At 39.0% G+C, this 26,565-nt stretch overlaps 1 protein-coding gene across 1 annotated transcript in view; it reads right to left on the bottom strand.

The window, feature by feature from the left end:
* Window positions 1–26,565, bottom strand: part of JPH2 (junctophilin 2) — a 60,747-nt gene that overhangs the window by 14,681 nt on the left and 19,501 nt on the right. Inside the window, exon 3 of the mRNA XM_070941714.1 lies at window positions 5,026–5,144. Coding sequence (XP_070797815.1) covers window positions 5,026–5,144 — 119 coding nt within the window. The remainder of the gene's footprint in view (window positions 1–5,025; window positions 5,145–26,565) is intronic.

Below are 26,565 nucleotides of genomic sequence, written 5' to 3'. Positions count from 1 at the left end.
AGCGAGCAGATATTGTTGCAGTCTGTTCTATATGTGTACATGTATAAAATATTAGATATGTATAGTAACCATGGTAAGCTGCTTCTGCTACTTTAATCAAGAAAATGAGTTTGAGAAAGATGAAGAATTTGCCTCCCGGATTTACTAGAAATGAAAACGGGTTGCCTTCATCAACTAGTTTAATGATTGTGCATCAGGATCCTGTGACAGCAATCGCTGCTTATCATTCTGAAAAATTCTGCTGAAGCAAAAGGAGCATTTTCTGGAAGTCAAGATCTGTCTAGCTTAGCCTATATTGTGACAGGAAAGGTCACTGAGATTAATTGATGCAATTAGGGAAATCAGATTGTAGAACTTCTCTGGAATATATCTGAGCCTGAATCCAGGAAATCATATCAGAACCTTCCCTTATGGAGCTGAATGATTCCCTATGCATATCAAGCTAACATCTAGGGAAAATTAAACATACAGCAGCCTTCTTTTTAATATGTCAGAGCGAAAATAGGCATAATAATGAAGATTCTAAAATGCAGGTCTGCCTCTGTCTTTGTGTAAAGTAAGCCAGTAGTGGGTTCCTTTTACCTTTGCTACAGGTTCGCAACCAGGAATGCACGTGTGTGTGCACTTGCTTTGCTTCTGTGCATGCACAGAATGTTCTGTGCATGCACAGAGCGTCCATGATGACGTCTGGGCGGGTGGGCGGAACCTCCTGCTGCCGCTACTACTGGTTTGCCCGAACCAGGGCGAACCGGTAGAAACCCACCACTGAAGTAAGCTGAGCTAAATATCATGCTTTAAAATGTCAGCAATGAAAAGATCATTGAAGTAGTTCCCCAAATATTTTCTTTATTTTTATTTTGCAATAGCACTTTCTGCAGCAACTATTTCTCCAGTGCCTCACTGCCCCAAACCCAGTCTTTAAATTCTCTGTGAAAAATGGTGGCTCTGCAAGCAACAATTCATTTTCTCTACCGTCTTCCTTGGAATAACACTATGTTTCGGTGTAACACTGAAAAGAAGAGTGGTGGAAATTAAGTACCGCAAATTGGCAGATAGAAGCAGGTGAAAAGACAGCAGCTGTCGCCAGCATTAGTGAGTTTCTAAATAAGGTAGCTAGGACCAGACCTAAAAGCCCATGTCCAGAGACATAAGACACCAGGGTACCCAAATCATTAGATGGCACAACATCAACTTCAGCTTCATCAGAACCTTCATACGAAATGTTCAGTGCACCTCTGAAGTTTTGTGTCTTCTTGATTATAATTTCCTATGCAATTTTTTATTCTTTTAACATGTAGGTCTATTGCTTTCGGAAGAGATGTGAATCTGGATTTAAAGGAGACAATTTAACATCTGGCAAGCACTCAAGAAAGCATAGTCAGGCATTATGTGGGCAGATACTTCTGTAAGAAGCCAGGAGTCTGGTCTTTCCTGTAACCTTTTGTAAGCCAAAATAACCATGGGGACCAGGGCTCAGTCAGTGAAGAGGCAGAAGCTTAAAGAGGCTGATAAAAATTGGACAGAACCCAGTCATAATTAACATCGTACTGTAGATCAGGGGTGTCAAACTCGATTTCATTGAGGTCTGCATCAGGTTTGTGTTGGGGGGACATGGCCAGGGTGGGCGTGGTCAGCCTGACATCATTCGTGTTAGGGGCGTCTGTGGTGGCTCGAGGGCTCTGCCAGCAGAAACAGGCTCTCAATCTCCATTTTCGGCTGGGACAGTCTCCTGCAACCCTCTGCCAGCAAAAACGGAGCAGCCCTCCTGAACTCTGTTTTCGCTGGCAAAGGCACCACGGGCTGATCCTTCGCTGTTTCCAAGGCGGCCCTGCAGGCCACATCTAAGCATCCCATGGGCCAAATTTAGCCCACGGGCCTTCCATTTGTTGTAGGTGAATCCTCATAGCAAATAGCAAATGCTGTTTTAAGGGAAGTCAGAAAACATTATCTTTAAACTGGAGCAGCTAAAGGCCAATGTAAATTATCCCTGATGCGGGCTGGGGATGGAACAAAGTCAGCATTATGAGGGCATGTCCTTCTAGAATGAACTATAATCCTCGACTTATGACTGCAATTGGGACCACAATTTCTGTTGCTAAGCAAGGCAGTTAAATGAGCTGCATCCAATTACACAACCATTTTTGGCACAGTTTTTAAGCTGCAGTTGTTAAGTGAATCATGAGCTTATTAAGCGGATCCAGCTTCCCCCATTGACTTTGTTTGATGGACGTCAGCCAGAAAGGTCAAAAATTGTGATCACGTGATCCCAGGATGCTGCAAACATTCAGTCGCCAAGTGCCTGAATTTTGATCCATGTGATCATGGAACTGCTATGACAGTTGTAAATTCAAGGATTGGTCAGAAGTCTTTTGTCAGTGTGTTGTAACTTCAAGTAGTCACTAAACAAGTTGAGGACTACCTGTAATTACATTCCAGAATTTGCTCTTGCAACTGATGGACACTAGATCCTTGTAATAAAAATTTATAGTTTGGTATCAGTGGTTAGTAATCATGAAGGGTACTATTGGGTTACTCCAATATCAGGGGCAAGCAACTATGGATAAGTTCCCACCAGACTCATTCAACATGGTCAGTGACAACCTATGGGAGACGTACTCCAAAACACGAGAAGGATATTGGGTGGTTTGCTCTTATTCTGTTATATCTTTTGAAGAAAAATATTTCTGAGGAGATATTGTTGGATTCAGGCAAGGAAGAAAAGGCAAGTAAGTAAGCCTTGCAGGCTTACTTCAGCATCTGGTTACTCAGCTGTGGGATCTAGAAGAACTAGAACATTACAAAATCTGTACAATATGCTTAGCACAAATTCTTGTGCACTTTTACTGGGAGTATGACCATTTGATGCTACAGCAACTAATTCCTAAATAAACTTGCACCATATCACGCAACCAATTTATGCATTCTGGAAAGTTTGATTTTCATACTGCTGGCTGTTTGTACTAAAGCGGGGCAGGAAGAAGAGACACCTGAGAGCTTTATTTTAGCCAGCTTGCTTGGCCTACAGGCACCTGTCAGTCATAAAAAGACCCATTCAGGGCTATTTATTTCTGGATTCAAGCAGACTGTTTGGAAGCTATTTTACCAGTTGCTCAGAGTTCTCAAAATAGCCTTCAGCAGACTAACCATCTGTGGTCTTTGCAATGAAGGCTGCAACATTTTCCAGCTCTGAATGAATGACAAAAATGCACACAAATCATAGCTTTCCCCTTTGATTAATCAATTAAAACAGAGTCCCCAACCTCTGGACCGCAGCCCACTAGTAGGTCATGACCTATTTGCAACTGGGCCACAGAAATGACAGGCAAGCGTCCCCACTTGCCCGTGCAGCAGGCGAGCTTGTGCATGTGCACATCATTTGCATAAGTGTAGGTGTGCAAGCACACTGCTCGTGCAAATGGAGCTGCACACACGCATGCGCGCACGTGTTGGCCACTCACGCAGAACCATCCTCTCCACCATCCCCACCAGTCCACAAAGCTGGAAAGATTGGGGAATTCTGAATTAAAGCATAGACCCGTGATGGTGAACCTATGGCACGCATGCCAGAGGTGGCACGCAGTGGCCTCTCTGATGGCATGTGAGCCATTGCCCCAGTTCAGCTCTACTGCGCATGTGAGCGCACCTCCTGTTGGCCAGCTGGTGTTATTTTGTGGGTATTGTTTTTCTGATAAAACTGTGTGGTGGCATTTTTCTAATAAAAGATATGCTTCTTCTGTCTTACAAAAGACATTAGCCCTATTCATACAGAATAGTCACTCTCTGAATTGGCAGGGAGTGTGCTCAGAGATCACTATCCGCTACTTGACTCCTTTAGCATAGTAGATAAAATAGTAGATTAAGAGTACACGCTTGCTGTTGATTATTCAAAAGTAAACTTGGCTTTGTTCAGTAACCTTATTCCCAGACAAGTGCAAATGAGACTGCAGCTTCACAGACCATTGGCAATCAATTTTGGAAAGTCCTGGATGAGCACAATACATGCTAGAAAAAAAATGAATGCAAATAAATAGCATGAATATTGAAAAATATAAATCTAATAAAATGGATCTAGACTAAAGCAACCAAAGATGTAAACACATTAGGAAATGGTCATCTATTTCATTTTACTTGTAGAAAAGAATCATGGAAACGAAACTACCCAAAATGAGCTAACATTGCATGATAAAAATATAAGAAAATAGTAGCAAAATGTTGCTATGCCCTTTCCACCCCAATATTATGAGTAGCAAAATCTCCGGGGCTGTGGATATTTATCCAGGGTTTGATTGAATGAAAGTCTGAATGACTGAATAAAATTGTTTTTCACATGCACAAAATGAGCATTCAATAGAGTCTCACACCACTATTAAATTGATTTCTCTTTTTTCCATTAGACATTCTGTGTCTTCAAAACTCCAAGCTGTGACCTTTCTTCTGACTTAGTGATGCAGCTGGTTAATTTTAGACCTCATTTGGACATTACGTTTATTGCTTGGGAATACATGGATAATAATATATAAAGAAATAGATGTGTATAGTAATATAAATAAATATTACAATGGAGTTTGGACTGGACAAATGTGCCACCCTTACCATCAATAAGGGAAAAATAGGGAAAAATCCTTCAAGCTGACAATATCGAGCACATTGAAGTCAAGAAGGTTAGCAGTGAATACATCATGAGTGTGAAAAAGATCTTAAAGTCCAAATTCAGTGGAGGAAACACCATCAAGGCAATTAACATCTGGGCAATTCCAGTCAGAAGATACACTGCTGAAATAATGGTCTGGACTCAAGCAGAACTAAAAGCCCTGGAATGGTAGACCAGAAAAATAATGACAATGACCCATGCTTTTTCTCAGAAGCTTCACTAAAGATTATAGAGATGGCTGCTTTTTGTAAAATCTTCACATTCCATATTGCCACATACGGAAAATGTTAACTTGTTTGTTGGTTTTACACAGCTCACCAACCAATGTGTAGATTAAAGTCAATAATTAAAAACTAGGATGATTCATTTCTTACCTGGCTGATAGAAGTCTGGAGACAATTCTCTGGCCATCGACCTGGCTAACATGGATTCACTGTTAGCTGCTATAGCTGCTTGTTCTGCACCTTCTGACTTGGCTTTGGCGTGGGCAGTCCTGTGAACAGAACACCATTGTGGTATTTAGTATAGAGAGATGCTGTAGAATGGGCCTACTATTCCTTCTGAAGTGGTCATTCTTACATCAACAGGGACTATTCCAGTGGTGAGTTGCTACTGGTTCGCCCCAGATTGGGTGAACCGGTAGCGGCAGCGGTGGGAGGCTTCGCCCACCTGCCCAGATGTCTCTGCACAGAAGCGTTGCATGCACGCGGGAGCACACACACATCCACGAGCGAACGGGTAGTGACGGGATTTGAAACTCACTTCTGGACTAATCCATGGCTTCAAGAAATGCATGGATGGCCAATTACTTTTTCTAGATTGTCTCATTTATTAACTATAAATCTAAAATAATTGCTCCCAATACTTGTAATTTTTTTTATCTCCAAAGACCTTTGCTACATGCTGTCCATCTTTTCCTATTCTTGAATCAAAAACAAACTACCCTCTTTTCTGTCAATATTCTATACATATTGGAGGATGTTATCTTTGTTTTCTTAATATTCACTTTCCAATTTTACTTTCCCAACGTACTCTTTTAAATCTTCTTTACTTTCAGTTAACAAAGTATGTTGTTTGTATACCTGATTTTTTTAATCTTCAATTTTTATTCCAGCTGTTTTTAATCTTCAATTTTTATTCCAGCTGTTATTTCTTCCTCTCCTGCCATTCTTACAATGACTGCTTTGTAAATAACTTTAATAAACAGAATAAGAATGACGGAATAAGAGAGTACGAAGGGACCTTGGAGGCCTTCTAGTCCAACCTCCTGCTCAGGTAAATAAGTAAACAAGGACATTTTATAAATTTACAAACAAGCAAACAATTAAGAGCAATCCATAGTTATCCTTACTACGAAGTATATCTCAAGAGTATAAAATATATGAAACATAATACAAGAAGAGTCTTAATAGAGCTGATAGTAGCCAAAAAAATCTAGCATTGGGTCCGTACTGGCTAAATTGATGCACCTGAGAAGTTCACAAGTAGGATTTGAGGCAATGACCCTTGCACTCTGTTACTTGAAGAACTATTCAAAACCATTCTGGTTTTGACCTGGATATAATATTTAGCCACCACAGCAAAGAAAAAACAAGAAAGTCCAGTTGCCTCCTGAAAATGCACCTTTGGGACACAGCTAATTATCTTTTAAGGCCATCTGAATGGCTTTCATCACTTCTTGTGACAGGGAATTCCACAAGTCAACTTTACATTACATGATAGAGTAAAACCTTCAAAAACATTTCTATGCCTACACTCCAATTAAAGTTTTTTTAAAAAATAATAATAATAATAACGTAAAATTGTATGCCAATGGCACCCCATATCAAAAAGGCTCCTTGATAACCAGAATGATAAGGGTTTTTTTTTGTGAGGCACAAATGCCAACATGTAACATGCAGTGTTTTTGAACTGAAACAATTAGCTTTTTGGTTAACCCACTCAGAAATGCATAATATCCTTTGAAGGTAACCCTATGTGGAAATATTTCCAACATCCTGGTGTCTTGTTCAAAGCACTCTGCCTCCTTAAGTATTTGGAGACAACTTAGCTGATGAGGTAGAAATTGGCAATTTTAAGCCTTGACAGTTCACAGAAGGCCTCCAAGAAGTTGTAAGTAGACAGAGCATCTCCTTTTTTGGAAGTGTATAATCAGTGTGATTAATTCTACTGTAGGCTGTGGGAGGCCTGGTGACATATTTATGTCTTTTTTGTGCTTAAAAAACTAGTGTTGGATGTAAAGTGCCCAGAATATGCAGCACAAGATTAAAAAAAAAAAAATTCTTGTATTGCCTTTTATTTCTTCAAAGGAAAACAGTAGAATAGAGCACAGCATGGCAAAATCAGCCAGAGTTGTCACTATCCTAGAAACAACTGAGCAAAAGCATATAGAATTTTAAACTTCTAAATACAAGTTCCGGTAAATTCTGATTGCAGGCTAAGTATACTTAGGTGGTTAAGAGCCAGGAATGCAATTTTCTTTTTCTTTTTCTTTTTCTTACAGTATGCTTTTTTGCTGAGAATATAGGAAGCTCTTCAACCATTGCTCTGTTCAGATCCAGATCAGAATTGTCTTTACAGTTTTTTCTGACAGTAGTTGTCCACCATATCACAATGGTTTTCCCAGCCTTCCTCAGAAATGCTAAGAACCAAATTTTTACATGCAGAGCTGCAGACCTGTTCCCATTTCAAAGGTAGACTGCTAATTGTACATTCCCAAATATGCAAGAAAAATACTCCATGCTACAACTTTACTGCAACTAATTTCTCAATATCATATACTGCCTTCATTAAAAATGATCCCAGTGAGAATGCTGTGCCATGACTGTATGAATTCTGGAACAAATCTGTAGAACTTCTCTATTCCTTTTACTCTCTTAAAGTAGCTATCATTGTCATATTGGAATACAAAGTGGGTTGCGTAGCAATGAAATAAATTCATGCTAGTTTGAAATGTCTTTGGACACCTAGATGGTACAGAGATACTGTGGATGAGGAAATCAATACATCTGGGTAAAAGTGTTTAGGACACACTAATCCATTTATAACAGGGGTATCAAATCCAAGGCCCGGGGGCCGAATCCGGACCACAGGGTGCTTACATCTGGCCCGTGGGGACGCCCTAGAAGCAGCAAAGGAGTGGCTCGCAGTGCCTCTGCCAGCAAAAACTTGAGGCCCTCCCAAATTCCATTTTCACTGGCAGAGGGTTACAGGAGCCCGTCACAGCCGAAAACAGAGCTAAGGATCCCATTTTCACTGGCAGAGCGCTCGGGCCACCACAGGCACTCCCGACATGAGTGACATCAATCTGGCCACGCCCACCCTGGCCACACCCACCCCAGAAGTCAAACACAACCATGATAGGCCCTTAATGAAATTGAGTTTGACACCCCTGATTTATAATATTCAGAGGTTGGGATCCTCAAATCTTATCTTAAAGGCTATTGCCTTTGGTATCTGGGAATGGCCTACTAGCTATGATTCTATAGGAGTGACATACTGTCTTAGCTACTTATACTGGGGTTCTGTTCAGGCTATAGACTGAAATTCATTTGAGATAGGCCTCTTTGTAATGATGGTTCAAAAGCTTCAGTTGGTACAGAATACAGATGCTTATAATACAGGAGAATGCTTGCAGCTCAGGGTTGAAATGAAGGGTCCTTGGTGTTCTCTGAGCTTGCTTGTTTTTTTGCAGATGTTTCATTACCCAAACTAGGTAACATCATCAGTGCTAGTGAACATTTGTTGTCACTGGACATTTGTTATTCATTTGGGAACCAGCCACAGAGGTTGTAAAAAAAAAAATGCTTTTAAAAGCCTCTGACGATCCCAGCCGAGTTGCCTGATCGGCAGAGGCTTTTTTTTCTTTTAAAAGCTTCTGACGATCCCAGCTGAGCTACGCGATCATCAGAGGCTTTTTTTTTTACTTTTAAAAGCATTTTTTCAGCCGAAGAGGTTGTAGAAAAAATGCTTTAAAAAAAAGCCTCTGATGATTGCGCGGCTCAGCTGGGCACGGTGGGGGTGGGGTAGGGATGTTTGCTACCGGTTCTCTGAACCACCCGCCGCCATCGCTACCAGATCGGGCGATCCGGTCCGAACTGGGAGCATTTCACCCCTGCCTATGACTATCAATAAGTGTTGTACCTTTTGATTCTTGATGAACGTATCTTTTCTTTTATGTACATTGAGAGCATATGCACCAAGACAAATTCCTTGTGTGTCCAATCACACTTGGCCAATAAAAAAAATTCTATTATCCAAGATCAAATGGCAAGCAAAGTAAGACAGCAGGACAAGCTGTAGAAGTAGGTCTACAGCCAGATATATTACATTTAGAATGGGGAAAAAAGGACAATGGTGTTGGGAACAGGGACAGTTTAACCTCATATATTTGGGTGGACAGATGAGGGATACAGATACAGTTTTTGGACTTCCATACAATGCTGGTCTTCCTAGACATCTAGAATAGACTTTATTGGCAGAACACTTTCTCTTGAATGAAAGTAAAGGTGAGCTTCACCCATGATTTGTGTGAGATGAAATCAGTGTCTAACCAATACTAAAAGTAACATGCAGTATTCTACAGTCTAGTCTCTGAATAAATATAATCATGAGCTTCTGAATCTATTTCTGTTTTGGGGATCAAAATAGACTTTTGAATATTATTTGGAGAATGTTATGCAGGGATTGAATATGTGGATCCCTGGATTTGAAATTGAGCTCTAATTAAATTCCAGCAAAATGAGGCAGCTATTTGTGCCCAAATCACATAGCTCCATGGTAGCTCAAACAATGGCTCTTGGCTAGGTGGCATTTTACCAGATCTGAGATTTTTTCCTGGATTTATGGCTCCTATTTGAATAGCTATGGGCAGGAAAAAGTTTGCCCCAATGCAAACATTTCTGAAACAGAATATTTTGGCAACAGTCACTAATTATCTTGCATTCAAATTACTGTAGTGTGCTTATTTGATGCTGTTTCTGAAGATTATTTGGAAAAGGAAATTGCTGCATCAGTATTGTTGGCATCACAGAACTATTTTAGCTCTGTCTTGTGGACATTTCATTTCTCCCCCCAAAGCTTAGAGCACAGTTCAAAGTGCTGAGAATCAGCTATAAAGTTCTCTATGGCCTTGGCTGTGTTTTTGGAATCATTTTCGTTGAGTAGAACCTGTCCATTATTAGATTTATTGATTTTTATCCTGTCTTGATTCATAAGCAACTCAAGGTGGCAAACATACTAATACAGTACTCCTCCTTATTTCTCCACTTCTACAATCTTGTGAAATGGGTTCCCCAGAGAGAGAGTGATTGGCCAAAGTCACCCTGACAGCTTTCATGCCTAAGGAGGGACTAGAACCCATAGTCTCTTGGTTTCCAGGCCAGCACCTTCTCCACTACACCAAACTAGCTCTCCTGAAAGTATCGCCCTGTGCTTTCAGTTCAGAAGAATGTGCCACTCCCTGACAGTTACTATGTTTCCCAGAAAATAAGACCGTCTTATATTGTTTTGAACCCTGAAATAAGCACTTGGCCTTATTGCCATGTACTCAAAAGCCCAATTGGTCTTATTATCAGGGGATGTCTTATTTGGGGGGAAACAGGGTAAGAAGGTGGGAATTTGAAGGCAGCCTTTCTCAGTAGCCACTCCAACTCTATGGGACATCTTTTCCTGCTGATGATATCCTTTCCACCAGGCCTTTGGATTGTGAGGTTCCATGGCTGCTATGTTCAGCATCCAGCTTTTCCTTTTTTATATATGTATTATGAATTCAGTTTGGTTGTATATTTTAAAATAATTTTTGGTATTATTTTCAAGACTGAAAACTGGTCAGAGGCTCTGAGGCAGCATATACATTTGTAAAACAAACAAAAATAAATAAAATGTCCTTACAATTAAAAATCTGATTTTTATTTTCCTGTAATTTAATGAAGAGACAGACATAGAATAGTGGACATTTTAAAGGATCAAAGTTTCACTGCAGAGAAGCTCTCAATTAATACTAGATCGAATGTTCCAATTTAGGCAAGGCTTTATTTTTTGACATAATTAGATTAAACATGAATCAAGCTCTACAAGAAGTTTAATACTATCAAATTCCACAGATCATTAAGTGAAGAAGAGACTGTAATTAATTGCTTCTTTTCAGTGCCCAGAAATGAGAAATTATATTATGAGATAGATTGAGAAATTGAAAAACATCACAGGAAAAGGCCTTGGCAAATCACATACTTTCTTTTTTTTTTCTCTTAAAAAAACTACATAGACATGTTGATGAAGGCACTCAAATTAAGACTTTAGTTTTTTCACTCAATTTCAGGCACTTAGCAAGAAAGAAAATATTCTATAGAAATCTCAGCTCTAAAAGAGATAGGACCTGAAATTATTTGCTAAGAAGGCAAACTGAATGAATACGTGGAATGGAAAGTTACAATATACACATTTCATAGTATAAATGTTATTTTCTTGTTCCTAAAAAGGACGTTATTTTCATAATCCAATGAGGGGAGTGAAAACAATGAAGAAGGCAAGGGAAATACCATACAGTGGCAATGAAAGAGCGGTATAACAGCCAATCAGGAAAGGATTTTAGGACAGATGAAGCAGACTGTCAATATATTTATATGAAGGGAAGATGGTTCATGGTACATTATTTCTTATTATTTCTTAAGTTCTTCAACAGGAACAGGGTTGCTTCCCCCATTCCTAGTACCCACTTGGTCCTTATAATAGTCCTATGAAATTGATTAAGCTAATACTGAAAGAGATCACACATTACACTAAATTACGATTTACTTGGTAGATAGGCAACAATAAACATTGTAAAACATAGCCAAAGGTGAGTTAGTCAACAAACCACAATTAAACAATCTATCTGTAATTATCAGTTGTCTTAATCAAATTATTTGTGTAAATATATGCTATCCAATTTTTAAATTTATGTGACAATCGCTGATCTGTACTGACTTGAATGCAGCATTATATTGATATGTGCTCTTTATATTTTCTCAATTCATTGTTTAGATTAGAATGTTAGCTCCATCCTCTGAGTCATGTTTCCTCTTTGGCTACATCTGGAGGTCCCCATTCTTTTCTTTGACTCTAGCTGGTAAACCTTGTGGAAAGCAAAGTACATCTTTGTCAGCCTCCGCCTTTTTATTGCTTGCTTGCTCAGCTGCCATTGTAAAAGAGGGAGCTGTCTGAATGTCTGGGAGCGGGCAAGTGAGCTGGTGGAGAAGAGGGCAGAAAGTTTTCCTCAGCGTTTTCTCTGAAGTTGGGAAGAGCGCTGATAACCACTCAAGGTCAACCGTTGGGGCATACCAGGAGGATGGCACCATCGGAAGCTGCACCCCACATGACCCCTGGGGGGGATGTGGATTGGATAATCCTGACTGGACGATTGGGGGGAGGGTTTTAAGGATGCTTTCTATATGTGATTTTCGCGCCTATTGCCTCAGACCTTGCTTTTCTTTGGTTGCATTCAGTTCATACTCAGTAAAAGTGCCAGTTTTAAAAATTGAATCCTGCAAACTGTGAACCAGTGTGTGATATTCTTTCACCTCATTTTTTAAATGCTGCATGGATACACAATGTTGGTTATTTTGTAACACTGAATTCATTTTGGCCTGTTTCTGAACCAATTTGCCATTATTTTCCATGTCTGCTAAGGCCCTTTATTAGGGGCCCTTTATAAGGCCCTGCATCTCATATCCAACCTCTAAGTTGGGATAATTTCTGCTTTTGGAGAGAAAGGAGATAAAACCAGATTAGCATACCCAGAATCATTTCCAAAATAACTATTGGATGGTGAAAGGTAAATTAGGCACTCTGAACTATTGATTTTATTAATTTAAGATGTCTGATTATAATAGTAAAATCTAATACAAGTTAAAGTTTGAAAATCCAACCCTTATGAGTTCTGATGCTTTAATTTGATTCAAACTCCAATTCAAGTTGAATTTTGCATGAGGTATAAAGGCCTAATATGAATCGCCCATGAAAATAAAAGCTTTAAAAGCAACTATTACCTTTCCTAAAATGTAGGGAAATCTGACCCTGCATATAAAACTTCTATTGGCAATGGTAGTTTATTAATGTCCACTAGGGGTTGTTTTGGATATTCAATTTATTTCCAGCTCATGAGCAAAGCAATCATTCTTAAATCCATTGCTAACACAATAAAAAAAAAATACAAGAATAGCCAGGCACTATTAGCATAGTTTGGTCTTTATCCAATTTGCACTGTAAATTCCTCACCGCATGGTTATTGTTTATAATTCTCTGGAACGGAACTCACTTCACCAATTATGCTATGACATCAGGTGTTTTCAAATTACACTTTGCCTCCCAGCAAGTTATATAGAAAACTAATTCATTGTATTCTTATGATGTCATCTCTTTATTCCTGGCCCTTGTTCAGGCATTTTTCTGTCTCTTGTTCACAGTCACAGATCAAGTCCAAGGACATTTCTACACACACTTGAATGCAGTCCCAGAATGCATCCTGGGTGGATGGGTGGGAGGGAGGGAGGAGAGACCTATATATTTCTAATATGAAACCATTTCATGTGTTATAATGTATGACATGTTTGGGGGAGGAAGGAAAGAAAGAAATATTTGGGATATTCCAATGCCCTTTTTCTTTATCATCCTGTCCTATCTTATATTCTAAGAATATAAAGTAACTGCGGACATGCCTTAGAATTTACAAGAAATTCTTCAAGAAAAAGCTTCTTCAGCAAGAAAGCAGTGGGCATATGTAGTATTCAACAGTATGTTCCTGGCTTTTGTAATTCAACTTTGCAGGCACCTTCTTTCTACACCTGTAGACCAGTGGTGGGTTGCCCCTGGTTTGCACCGGTTCTATAGAATTAGTAATAAAACCGGTGGGAGGTTCCGCCCACCGACCCCAATGTCACCAAAGTGCTTCTGTGCATGCAGCCCCTCTGCGAACCGGTAATAAAGGTAAGTAGAACCCACCCCTGCTGTAAACCAATGATCACTATGAGCAATTCATGTAAAGATAGGGGTAGAGCTTCCAGTCTCCAGAGGGCTCCAGAGCCCTCTGGAGACTGGAAATGGAAATGGGCCCACTTCCGGCCTTCCCGAACTTCTGGTAGTCCCGTTTTCACCCTCCCTGAGCCTTCGCGCGTGCCCTGCACTTACCTGCATCCAAAATGGACTGGGTGGGAACTCCTGGGAGGGGAGGGGAGGGGTGGGCGGGCCCAGCCAGGGTTGGGATTTGGGGTTCTCCAAACTGCACAGAATCTTAGCTAGAGGTTCTCCTGAAACCCTGCGAACCCCCAGTAACCCACCCCTGTGTAAAGATGGTTAGCAGACAGACTCTTCATTTTCATCTCTTTTCCTTGTCTAAACAGCTTCCTTTGTTATTTCTTTCTATATATATAAAACATCTGATTTAAAATTAAACCAATGTTCTCAGACTTTTCATCCTTTTCTTTCTCTCCTGATTCTGTCCTGTGTATTTCAGATTCTTTTTATGGTTTACTCTCTTTCCATAATAGAGAAGATCACATTACTGGCTCTTAGCTATCCATAGACTGAAATAATTTAGGCTTTCCCATTACCTTTTTTCCTTAAATAAATCATATGTGTTTATTTTCTTTCAACTAATCCCCAGCTTTAAGAATACATTCTTACAAAAAAAAAAATATTCTTAACTTCAGTGTTTCTCTTTCCACAAATTCTTTCAACTGTAGAAAACTATGTAACCTCATGCATTCTGCAGCACATGAAATTTCTCTGTAATAAAAAAGTTGATGTGGAAAAACTATTAAAAAAAACTAAGTTTGAAAAGTACAATATTGAAAGGAATACTCTCTCTGTTCCACCAAGGGGATCACTTTCTGTTGGCTAGATATTATCAGAGATCTCTAAGCTCTATTGAGGTCAACTTTATCTTAGCCTTCATGATTACTTGGTGGATTTTTAAAATTGTGAAACATTATCTCTGGGCCCTAAATAGCTCTAGACTCACTTGCCGCCATCCCTGAAGGATTCTTTCTCACAGAGCCAAACAGCCTGCAGCTGGCTCTCAAGACATCGCTCTACCTAAGGAAGCAAAATGCTAATCAAAAACACTTAGAAGTGTCATGCTAAATGCACTACAGAATGAGTTTCATGGCACATCATGGGATTTGTGTCAGAGTAAGTATTTCTTTGAAGGATTTTTCTCATGCAATTCCACAGAAAAAAATGGGGAGAAGGGGGCACATGCCATGTAGGCAAAAGGTCCTACATTCAATTGCTGACATTATTGGTAAGGTGAGAATGATGCCTGCTTGAATTCTCAGAGAGTGGCTGTCACATAATGTATAATAGCAAGCTAATTGAGGTCTATTTAGTATAAGGCATCTCCTTATGTTCTTATCCATAGATTACTTGTAAGACTATCTAAGGCAGAAGAACAAGGTATAAATGTAGCTTCAATGGCTCACTACCAGTTGTTAAGAAATATATGACCTAAATATTGCCATTCATTTTCCTGAAACCATCCTAATTATACTCAGTGAGTCTTTCCATGTCCTATGACCCAAATTCCTTATGTGGTACGAAAACATAAGCCCCCTTCACTGGTGCATAATCCCATTTTATCATTATATGCATTAGATTTTGGTTTACATTTAATTTATCCTTAATAATTCCCTTGGGAGTTGGGCGGCATAGAAATGCGACAAAATAAATAAATAAATACATAAATACATAAATAAATAAATAAATAATTCAATGTAACTATCAAATGTATCCATTTGTTTGCTAAAATGTTCTCTAATTTATTGAATTATCTACCTGGATTACAGTGGTGAAATCCAGCCGGATCTATCTGGTTCACGCGATGCGGTAGGGCCAGCGGTGCCAGGCTCCGCCCACTCACCCAGACGTCATCACGTCCCATGCGCTGGCCCTCTGCACATGCGCCGAAGGCTCTATGGATGCTGATGCACAGAAGAGGCGCGCACACTCACATTTCCAAGCCAGTAGAGAAGGTAAGTGCATTTTACCCCTGCTGGATTAGTTTAGCTTTCTGTATTCAAAGCACTGGCACTATGTACAATTCAATATTTAGATTTTTTTTTTTAATGTTATTTTAGAACTACTTTAAAAAGCATTTGAGCCTATAATATCTACAGTTTATGAATGCAATGCATGGACTTATTCAACCTGAACAGTATAACTAGCTTTACCTAACAAATCTTGGAGAACAATTTCAATAAGAACGAACAAAACTGAAATGCTGCTTTTTCTATAAAGACATCCACATACCAGAGTTTCATATCCTAACATGCATATGCTATTTCTCAGCTACTGAGACACAAGACAACAAATTAACATTTAAGAAAAAATATATCATAGCAATAATACTATTACATAATTTCAGCGCACAGATGGAAAATGACAAGACTGAATGCTAAAAATAACTACATCAGAGCATTTCTCTGTGGCATAATAGAGTTCTTCAGGCACGTAGCATTTGAGATGGGAAGACTTCAATAATGTAGTCTGAAATAAGAACATTGTCAAAGGAACTGGATCCATTCTTTGCTCAAAGTTTTTGACCGTTTTAAATGTTAACAAATATAACTTAGCTTTCCAAACCCCTTTGCAAGTGGCAAACAGAGCAAAGCTAGGCAGTCAAATCTATTCAACCACTTTGCACTTGGGACATATAGACCATAAAAGCTATAAAGGTTTATGAGGATTGAGCTTAAAGAATTTAGTAAATGTGCCTCCCTAGTCTGGCTTTACTCAATAGATTAACATTTAAATCCCTGGAGAAAATAAATAGCTTAGAATTGTTCTAACTTTAGGCTTTTGCCTCAAAAGGCCAATTGGAGTTTGAAGAAACAAAAAAGATGCTTTTATGATTAGCAGCAAAAAGCGACTACTTTTTTTTTTCACATCCACAACATTTCAAAAATAATAAATCTGGGATCAGGAGTTTGGATGCTCTTAACAGCATTCTGAGAGGTGGAAATAGCATGTGAATAGAGAAAAAATGAAAATCCAAATTAACCTATGTAATTATTTAATAAGCTAACTTTATATAGATAAAAGGAATCCATCCAACTGTCTTTTCTGGTGTTGTGGCCCGCCAGCGGCCTGCGCGGATCGTGGCTGATTCCGACGAGGAGGAGGCTGGTGTGGGGTCACGCCAGCAGCCTGCGCAGCCGGCGCTCGTGTCAGACAGCGAGGAGGCTGAAGAGGTTGTGGTGCCAGAGGCAGAGACTCAGCCTGGGCCTTCAGAACCTCCAGAGGCTCCTTCAAGTAGAGAGAGTAAAGTGGAGGAGCCTCTCCTCAATGCTCGTATACAATGCTTTGTATAGCTTGAAGAAAAGCAATAGCAAAGAGATTGAAAACAGGTGTAGGAAGGTCTTTTTGTGTAAAAAAATTACTAAATTCAAGGGAAGCCTTTTTAGAATTACTGATGTACCAAAACATTTTTTCCAAATGAAAGAGTACTTGAACTCATTTTGTTTAATTTCAATGACTTCAAGGTCAGCCACAGACTCCATCAAATGTTTGATTTATTCTCTGTTTATTTATCCCATAAATGCTGTTGTGAGAATAGTTGCCAACTGGCAGCTCCCAATGTCCCAGTAACAAGTTGTTATCCCTCCTAGTCAGTCATACACAAATTCTGCTAGATAGGAAAGGAAAGGATTTGGATAAGAAGGCAAGCCATGGTTAAGCTATCATAACTGAATAACTGTTTCTCAAATTTAAAGCAACCTTCAGTTTGATAATCTGAAAAAAACTTTGGAAGAAGGAGATCTGTAGATAAGAACCTAATTTTCCATATACTGAGATTGTAAAGTAACAATTCATTGTGGCTTTGGTATGGTTTCAGAAGTGATTTCTGAAGATATACTTTTGCCTCTAATTGTTGCATGGGATACAGCTTCAGAAATGATTTCTAAAATGGAAACCTTTACCTCTAATTGTTGCATAGGATAAAGCAGGTGGGTGTTTTAATATGGAGTTGCAAGGATAGCATCTTTCTGCTCTTCATTAAAGTTGCCATGTCTTATTTCTGGCTTCCGAGCAAGGCTGAAAAATTATGTGGCCGCTTTAAAAATCAACCCCTTAAGTTGCTAAACTTAAGATATAAGAAATGGAAATAAAACCAGCAATTCCTGCTCTGTTTGTGTGTGGGATGGGGGGGGGGGGAGGGAGAAAACTAAAGAAATACTAGAGTTAAAATGATTTAGAAATCTAAGGCTAAAGGGAGCAAGTTTGCTGTAACACTGGGTATAATCTATGGTTAAGGCTTCCACTTATAGACATTTCTAGTATTGATAAAGTGACATACTAGATCTAGTTTAACATGTACTAGACTGAGGAAATGGCTTGTGGCTTCTGAAATGTAGTTAGAGAACAGACAGTTACTTAGACTTGGGGATGTTTGCTTGTACTTCTTGTCAGACAATGGTGAAAAAAGACCTAGATGTAGTATGATAGCTTTCTTCATGCATTTTGAAAAAAAATATCCCGCCCTTTTAAAAAAACTATTACAAAGCACTGGATTCTGAAGCTCAGGAGGCTAAAATGTAGCAAACTTCAAATCATTCATTCTCTCCTGAAACAGTTCCTAAACATATTTCCACTGAAAACACATCATAATACCCTTTTCTCCAACTTAATTAAGCTCTCCTACTGCTATATGAAAACTACCACCTACTTTATTCTATGGAACATTTAGAAATAAAAGTATTTTATCTTCCCCAACTTCTGTAATCGCAACCCCAAAACAGTTCACCAAGGAAGTTGGAGGTTGTGCGACCTAACTTGAACCAGACATGACTGAGATTCTTGGCTCAACTACCCAAAGATAAATGTTATACAAATTTGCATTCACAAATCACAGTTTATTCATCATGGATGAGCAAAACAAAACAATGACAAATAGTAAGTGTTGAAAATACCTGGTAACTGTATTGTTATTTGTCATTTTTGCTAGGTTGTATAAACTAGGGACAGTTTAGAGATTCCAACAGATGAATGAAAGTGAAGATGCAGAAGGAAATAGCAAACTGGGTACATATCTTGGCCATAGGTACTGCCTATGCTGCCTCAAAACTACCAAAGCTGTTCTTTGTTGAGAAAACAACATTTACGTCCATTAAAAAAACACAACAGACTGGGAAAACAGGATCAAAATGTAAGCAGCTGCAGACTTCCGGCCAAGACACACCATATGGAACAAAGTGTGTACTAATTCTAGTAAAAAAAATAATAATCAAACTTGGCTATGGTATTGCGGAAGTCCTTTATTTTTCTTGGCATCTCTAGGCAGGGATGAGAAAGACACCTGTTGAAAACCCTGGTGTACCTCTATCAATAGCAGTACAAAACTTTACAAACAATTAAGTTGATTTGCTATAAATCAGCTTCCTTCCTAACACTTATTGTCACCAGCAGACCTTGACTTAAAAGAAGAGAGGGAGGGAGAGGGAGGGCGGGAGGGAGGGAGAGAGAGGGAGAGGGAGAGGGAGAGGGAGAGGGAGAGGGAGAGGGAGAGGGAGAGAATGAATGGTATTGCACAGTGGTGGAATTCAGCCGGTTCTATCTGGTTCGGGCAAACCGGTAGCGGCAGTTGTGGGATGCTCTGTCTACCCGCCCAGATGTCATTGCATGCTCACATTTGCAAACCAGTAGCAAAGGTAAGTGAATACCACCCCTGGTACTGCATTCTAACCACTGCGCCACCACGGCAATAAACTCAAGAATAGTCCATGTTTACACATACAATTACCTTACCTTACACTGAATTTATCTTATTTGGGGCTAGACTGTCCATATATTCTTTTTCCATCCTATAAAGTGGCATGTTGCATTCTTTAATGTTACTTCTTTAAACAATCAGAAGAAGCAATCAAATTTGGCTTTGCCTTTTATACACACTGCACTAGAGAAATAGTAAAGAAGCAGCATGAAAAGTTAAATAAATCTCAGTTATTTAGTATTTACAAATTAACCTTACTGTCATATTCCTGGTCATTTTGAATTGGCAGTAACAAAACCTATGCCACTGCACTGCTTGTATTATAAACAGCTTTAAAAATAACTAGAAAAGAAGAGTTACATAGATGAGCAAATGAAATAAAGATTCCTAATACAGATTTGAAGCCAGGCATATAGAAGTGATTATAATATATGCAAATAGTTATAAGTTTTATATACATTCTTGGATGTTTAACTTAAACATAATAGTTTCATTGACTTTCAGGAAGAGGATACAGCCTAAAAACTGTGGTCTACAAAATAAATATTCAAAAAATTAGGACCACCATCTTAAACATGTCCTTCTTTAAATTCTCTTTAGAAAAAGGGAAGTAATTATAAGAAATGATAAGAAATAATTATAATTGCATTTCTTCCAATTCCTATTATTTACAGGTCTCTTTAAATTTTATTTTATACCTCATAATAATAGGGATAATAATCCAATATTAAGTATTTATTTCTCATTTGGATTATTTTATGGACCCATTATGATAATAACTACAACTCTTAACCCAAAGTTGCCGGTGAATAATGTTCTCTAACATTGTCTTGGTGCCTCAAATTATTGCATTGCAAACAGTCAACATGATGTGGCTGACAGGTTCAATCCAGCAGAAAGAGAAATTGTTTCGTCACATGTTCCAATCTGCCAGAATGGGAAGGAAAAGGCCTCTTGCTCAAGAAACATATCAAATAATTTTTAACAAAATGGCCACCAAGGTAGAGGAAGAAGATGGAGCATAATAATTGGAAGAGCACTGGGGAAACATGATCTTTGATCCCCACTCTCTTCTGAAACAAACTTAGTACCTTGCCACAACCACTATTTCTCACCCTAATCTATCTCTGTAATAACACCTTTTTTTAGTTTAATACAAAAATATCCTGTACAGCATCAGAGCTGTTGACCTCAGGATGAGAGGCTTGAATAGACAAAATTCATCATCCTTCTTGCCCCCCCCCCCCAGTGGTGGGTTGCCCCCGGTTCGCATCGGTTCTATAGAACCAGTAGTAAAACTGGCGGGAGGCTCTGCCCATTGATCCTGACGTCATCAAAATGCTTCTGCGCTTGCGCAGAAGAGCATGCACAGCCCCGCTGTGAACCGGTAGTAAAGGTAAATAGAACCCACCCCTGCCCCCCACACATACCTCTCCAATATAGTATTTTGTACAGAGCCACACAGCTGGTCAATCTTTTCATCATTCAACAACAGATGATTAGGAATAATCAACTTGCTGGGTAATTTTCTTATTTGCTAACTAAACCTATGACATCAGATATGGGATATTTTGACTGGCTGGGTGAACCAGCAGCAAGTGTCCCTAAAGAGGCTGGCTTTCACATATCTATCATAGTCTATTAAACAGAGGGATTATTGCTTAAGAAACATCCAGGAATGTTTCACAATATTGAAAAAAGAGCCCACTCATCTGTCTCCAGCCATTCTTTTGCAAGGAAACAAATATGTACTAAAACCCAGGAACTTATGGAACTAGAATGACTGCACTGAGCTTATTTAAAATATCTATGTGGTTCTTGCCTTGCCCATCTTTTTTCATTCCCTATTGCACATACGCACATAATATTTTCCCTCATTTTTATTTCCTAAGAAGATGCAGAAAGTCAACACAGATTGACATTCACAGAAATTAGAAATTTCAATTAAGAGATTCAAGGATATAATCCCAAAACAGACATTGCCTTGGGCCAGAATTCTACTACTAAAGAATGAATAGCCAACTCAGCTGGAATATTTTTCCTTACTACTGGTTTTGCTCACAGTGAGGAGAAACAGTAAATTGTCAGCTTCAAGGAAAAATGAAATAAACAATAGAGACAAGGGGAGGGAAAAGAATCCAGCACCTAGCATTTCTCTCTCATTTGCCCAATTCACAAAACAGAAGTATAGACTTGAGTCACTGAACAAAGTGATCACTGTTGCCTAAAATGAGACGTTCCCATTTTTTATACCTACATTTTATCTGGTTTTTATAGAATTTATAATTTATTCATACAACATTTCTGTCTCACTATTCCCAGAGGAGAAGAATGTCCAATCACAATTGCAAACACAAACTATTCCTAAACAAAGCAAAAATAGGCAAATCTAATGAGGTTTCTATAGGCACCTAGAGACTCTCACTATCTTCATCAGAAAACAGCAGCAGTGCTGTGTCTGTCAGGCACAAGCAACCAGAGCCTGTCACAAATAGCTGAAAGAAACAACTTTACTGACTTCTACAAAATTACAAAAATTTCCCCAGACTGCTTTTCTTACCCTGGGAGTGACCAGATATGGCTATGGAGCTTGGAGGAAGTCAAGTTTAAGGACTCTAAGATAGGTCCTCATTTGACCCCTCCTTCCAATCTAGTTGGCAGTTTCCCCACTGTGCCATACCAGAAATGCTGCCCTTTGGGGGAGCATGTTTGTGACATCAAAATGCATAGAAAAAAAGGGTAGTTTTTGTGCCACAATGCTACAAAACTGCTTGCAGCACTCCAACTTTCCTTGGTCCCCTGCTACCATGAATGCCAGTAGTGACATTCTTCTTCTTCTTCTTGTGCCATATCCGTCATCGGACATTGGCGATCATGTTAGCAATCCTATTTTTGTCAACAGCCGTATGAAAAAGTGCTGCTGAGTTTTGTCCAAACCACTCCCTTAGGTTTTGAAGCCATGATGTTTTTCTTCTTCCTGGACCTCGTTTGCCTTCAAACTTTCCCTGGAGGATTAAGTGAAGTATGTCGTATTTTTCTGGGTGTCGCATCACATGTCCAAAATATTCTAACTTCCACTTTTTAATGGCTTTCATGATTTCACTTTGCTTTCCCAGGTGGCTTATCACCTCCTCATTTGTGACTTTGTTAACCCAGCTTATATGTAACAGTTGTCTGTAAATCCACATTTCAAATGCTTCTAATTTCTTTAAGTGGTTTTCTGTCAGAGACCAACTCTCTACTCCGTAGAGCAGGATAGAAAAGATGTAACATCTGACAAGCCTGATTTTCAGTCTTAGGCTTATGTTGTGACTGCAGAAGACTTTTTTCGTTTTGAAGAATGCTGTTTTCTCTATCCTTGTCTTTACTTCACTGATCATGTCCCAGCTTTTATGTAAATTAAAACCAAAGTATGTGATCCTTTCAACTTTTTCTAGTGGCATTCCTTCCAAATTTATCAGTGGTAAATTAATAGGTTGTTTGCTGACGACCATGATATTGGTTTTTGAGGTGTTAAGCTTCAAGCCATATTTTTCAGGTATTTCTGAGACTATTGATGAGGAGCTGAAGTAGTGACATAGTAGTCTTCAAAGGCTGGATGATTGTCAGAATAATCTAGTGCAGGGGTGTGAAACTCACAGCCCGCAGGCCGAATGCATCACACATAGGCCACACCCACTCCAACTTTTCCCCAAGGGGGAAAAGTTGCAAAACGTCATATGACAGCAACATGACACAGCGAGTTTGACACCCATGATCTAGTGCACCCTGATCTGTTGGTTGGACTCGATGACTTCTAAACTCTCCAAATGTATGATTTTAAGTAGAGTATTTTTGTATTGTTACTTTAATTTTTTTCTTCACATATTTTCATAACCATAGCTTTGAAAGATTTGTGCTTGGAATTAAATATTTCCAATAAGACTGCCATAAAAACTGGAAATGTATCTATGCCCACCTACTTGGCAGCTACTCTTTTTAGTGAGAATGTAACTGACTCATGCTACAGCGAACAGGACATCACTAACACTGGGGAGACACCAAAGAGCACATAAAGTAAAACCAAGGCTATTTATTGGCTGCAAGTTAACTACTCTGGTATAATTAAATGTGAATATGTTGCTTTAAACAGAACCAATTCTTTTTTCAGACCAGCCCATTCGCCCCTATTTTGAGAATGACTTGAAGGACTTTTAGCAGCAAGGGGGGATTCTCAACCAGCTAAGATCTGTTTCACTGGAGACCTGGGGAAATTATCCCAGGATAAGGGCTGGCATTCAAAGGATGTGCTCTGCCACTAAAGTATGGGTCATTCCTTCCAATAAAAATACATGTACTATTTAAAACCAATGAGTTTTGTTTCATTTTTCCAGCAGACAGCTGTTCAATGCATGTTAAGAGGAGTTTGGCTCATGCCAATGTTAATGTGCCAGTACGATACAGTGCAAATTGTGAGACTGTTCTTCCATGGGAATCTTCCATCCATATTGTTTTGAATCTGAGGACTTATCTTAGAACAGCATTTTTCAACCTCAGCAACTTTTAAGATGTGTGGATAACTCCCATAGCCAACTTTCCAAAGCCAACTGGGAATTCTGGGAATTGTCCACGCATCTTAAATTTGCCAAGGTTGAGAAACGCTCCTTAGAACCTGCCATTATCTGAGTTATAACAGGTAGTAAATACAGGAACTCTGCACCATTTCTCTACTTTCCTGAGAAATCTTTCCGGGATCTTGGTGGAACTGTATCCATTCTACAAATAGAGGCATGCACAATTTCTTTTTCAAGAAGTATTGTGATAGGACATGTTGGATCCTGATTTATCATGCATACATCTGTGAGACAGAGAATTAACATCCTCTGTTTGTCAAAGAAAACCAGAGATAACCTATCTTTCCAGCCTGGCTTTTCAGTGATGGCTTCATTTTGTATTGTAAAAATATTATATTGTAAAAGTCATCAACCCTTTTTTATATGACCGTTTCCTCATGCTTTCCTGGAAGCTTTGGCAGCTTCCAGATGAATTGGGATCACAGAATTCCACAGAATTGTGGTACAAGGGTACCGTGAATGAGAAACTTTGCATATAGTCACCAGATTAAAATCTGATTTTAAAGAAGGACTTTAGCTATCCTCTCCATGAATTGATCTGGACTGCCATTTGCGCTGCTTGCTGAAATCTTTATTCTTTGGATCCATTGTATTTATTTTATTGCTGTCAGATGTCTTGCTTGGAAAAAAAGACTAAGGTAATTATTTTAACATAAAGACTGAGGAGCTAACTTGCTACAATTGTTTTTTAAAAATTACAACTCATATGCTGCATCCTAAAACAGTCCCAATTGACTTTGGGAGTCCCATTCTCTCTGCATATTAAAGCTATGTAAACTCAGTTTACTCTTCTTCAAGCTGATATAACTGCCAATGCAGCAGCTACAAATGTGTGAAATCTCCAATATCGACCTTACTTTCTATGTGTCACTGGTGTTACACATTACAAAGAAAATCAGGATATTTTTCACACTTAATAACCTGAATGTTTCAAAAATCCTCTCTTGAAATCTTCTCTCCATCATTTATCATTTCTCCATTTTTTTATTCTTAAATTGCCAAACCCTGTATAATCTTTGTTGTAAATAAGTCTGGTACTGGAACTTTTGGATTGGAGTTCATCTGCTCCATGTGCTGGGCTGTTGGTAGTTTGACCCAACATCCTGGCAGTGAAGCATTCTTAGGAGTGGCCCCATGTTCCCCTTAGGTCAATAGGCTTTCCTGAGAAGCCCAACTGTAAAATATGGCTTCCAGGTCTGACAGAAAGACTATATCAGACTTCCAGTCTGACCTAAGACTTTGCCAAAGCCTCAAGCATTTCTAATCTTAAATGAGTCTATTTCCTTTGGCTTCTGACATCTTGGCTCAACTTCTGATTTCTAACACTGCACTGATAGCTGTGTACAGCTTTGCCTTGACATTGTGAAAAAAATGAAAGAAGCAACAGCAACATAAAGAGAGAAATACATGATGTTGACTGAAGAGATTGAGAGCTACAACAAACGACACATACTTCAGATTTGAAATTAATTTTAGAAATGCGTCAGTGTCAAGTTAACCTAAAACTAAGATGAAGTGGAAGGGACAGAACAGAACAGATTGCTGGAAAAATAATAAAATGGCAATTTACTCATCCTTAAAACTCCGTGGGGAACTGAAGAATGAAACCATGTGGGCCACTCACCCACACTAAAGCAGTCAGGCTGCACCTGTTCCTCCCAACCACATATATTCTTTTGTAGGGACCAGCATGGGCTGAAGCAATCTATACACACCTGCCTACACCAAGAGTCTCATGAATGAGTCTACTAAGTCATCAAAAGCTTAATGAACATTCCATGAGTGTCGTACCACCCCTGGCACAGATTAAAAACCTAGAGCAGACATAGCTTTAGAAGTTTTCCTTTGTTGCCTAACTAAAATAACCTCTTTGAAACTACATATCCAAGATGAAAGGAACTGATGAATGTAAGAGTGATGGGACATTCCCACCCACAAATCACTTCCCGCTGAGCCTCCTTGGCCATTTTGAAATTAGAACATTTGCAGTTATAGCTTTGAGAACTTCAGATCATTTCATATCTCAACACTTAAGGAGCACATGTTTACTTGGCAACCATATGGAAATAGTTTGCTTTGGAATGTTCTTCTGGAATGTCTTTAATTTCCCAACCTAACTTGCTATCCTGTGCTTACTTATTCCCATCCAACACTGCCCAAGTCCAAATTTACTTACTATTTTCAGGTTCAATTAAATCACCTAGGTGCAAACATGAACAGATAGCCCTCTACTTACCACCATTAATTTAGTGACTGTTCGAAGGTTACAACGGCACTGAAAAAAGTGACTTATGACCATTTTTCACACTTAAGACCATTGCAAAATCCCCACAGTCGCGTCATCAAAATTTGGATACTTGACAACTGGTTCATATTTATAACAGTTGCAGCGCCCCTGGGTCATGTGATCACCTTTTAAGAACTTCTGACAAGCAAAGTCAATGAGGAAGCCAGATTTATTTAATGACCATGTTACTAACTTAACAACTGCAGTAATTCACTTAACAACTGTGCCAAGAAAAGTTGTAAAATAGAGGAAAAACTCACTCAACAACTAT

This window comes from Pituophis catenifer, unplaced genomic scaffold (assembly GCF_029215685.1).
Source record: "Pituophis catenifer annectens isolate HBS135680 unplaced genomic scaffold, rPitCat1.0.hap2 SCAF_3, whole genome shotgun sequence".
NCBI classification, from domain to species: Eukaryota; Metazoa; Chordata; class Lepidosauria; order Squamata; family Colubridae; genus Pituophis; species Pituophis catenifer.
Note: the sequence above shows the minus strand (reverse complement) of the source record. Positions and strands in the feature narration are given on the sequence as shown.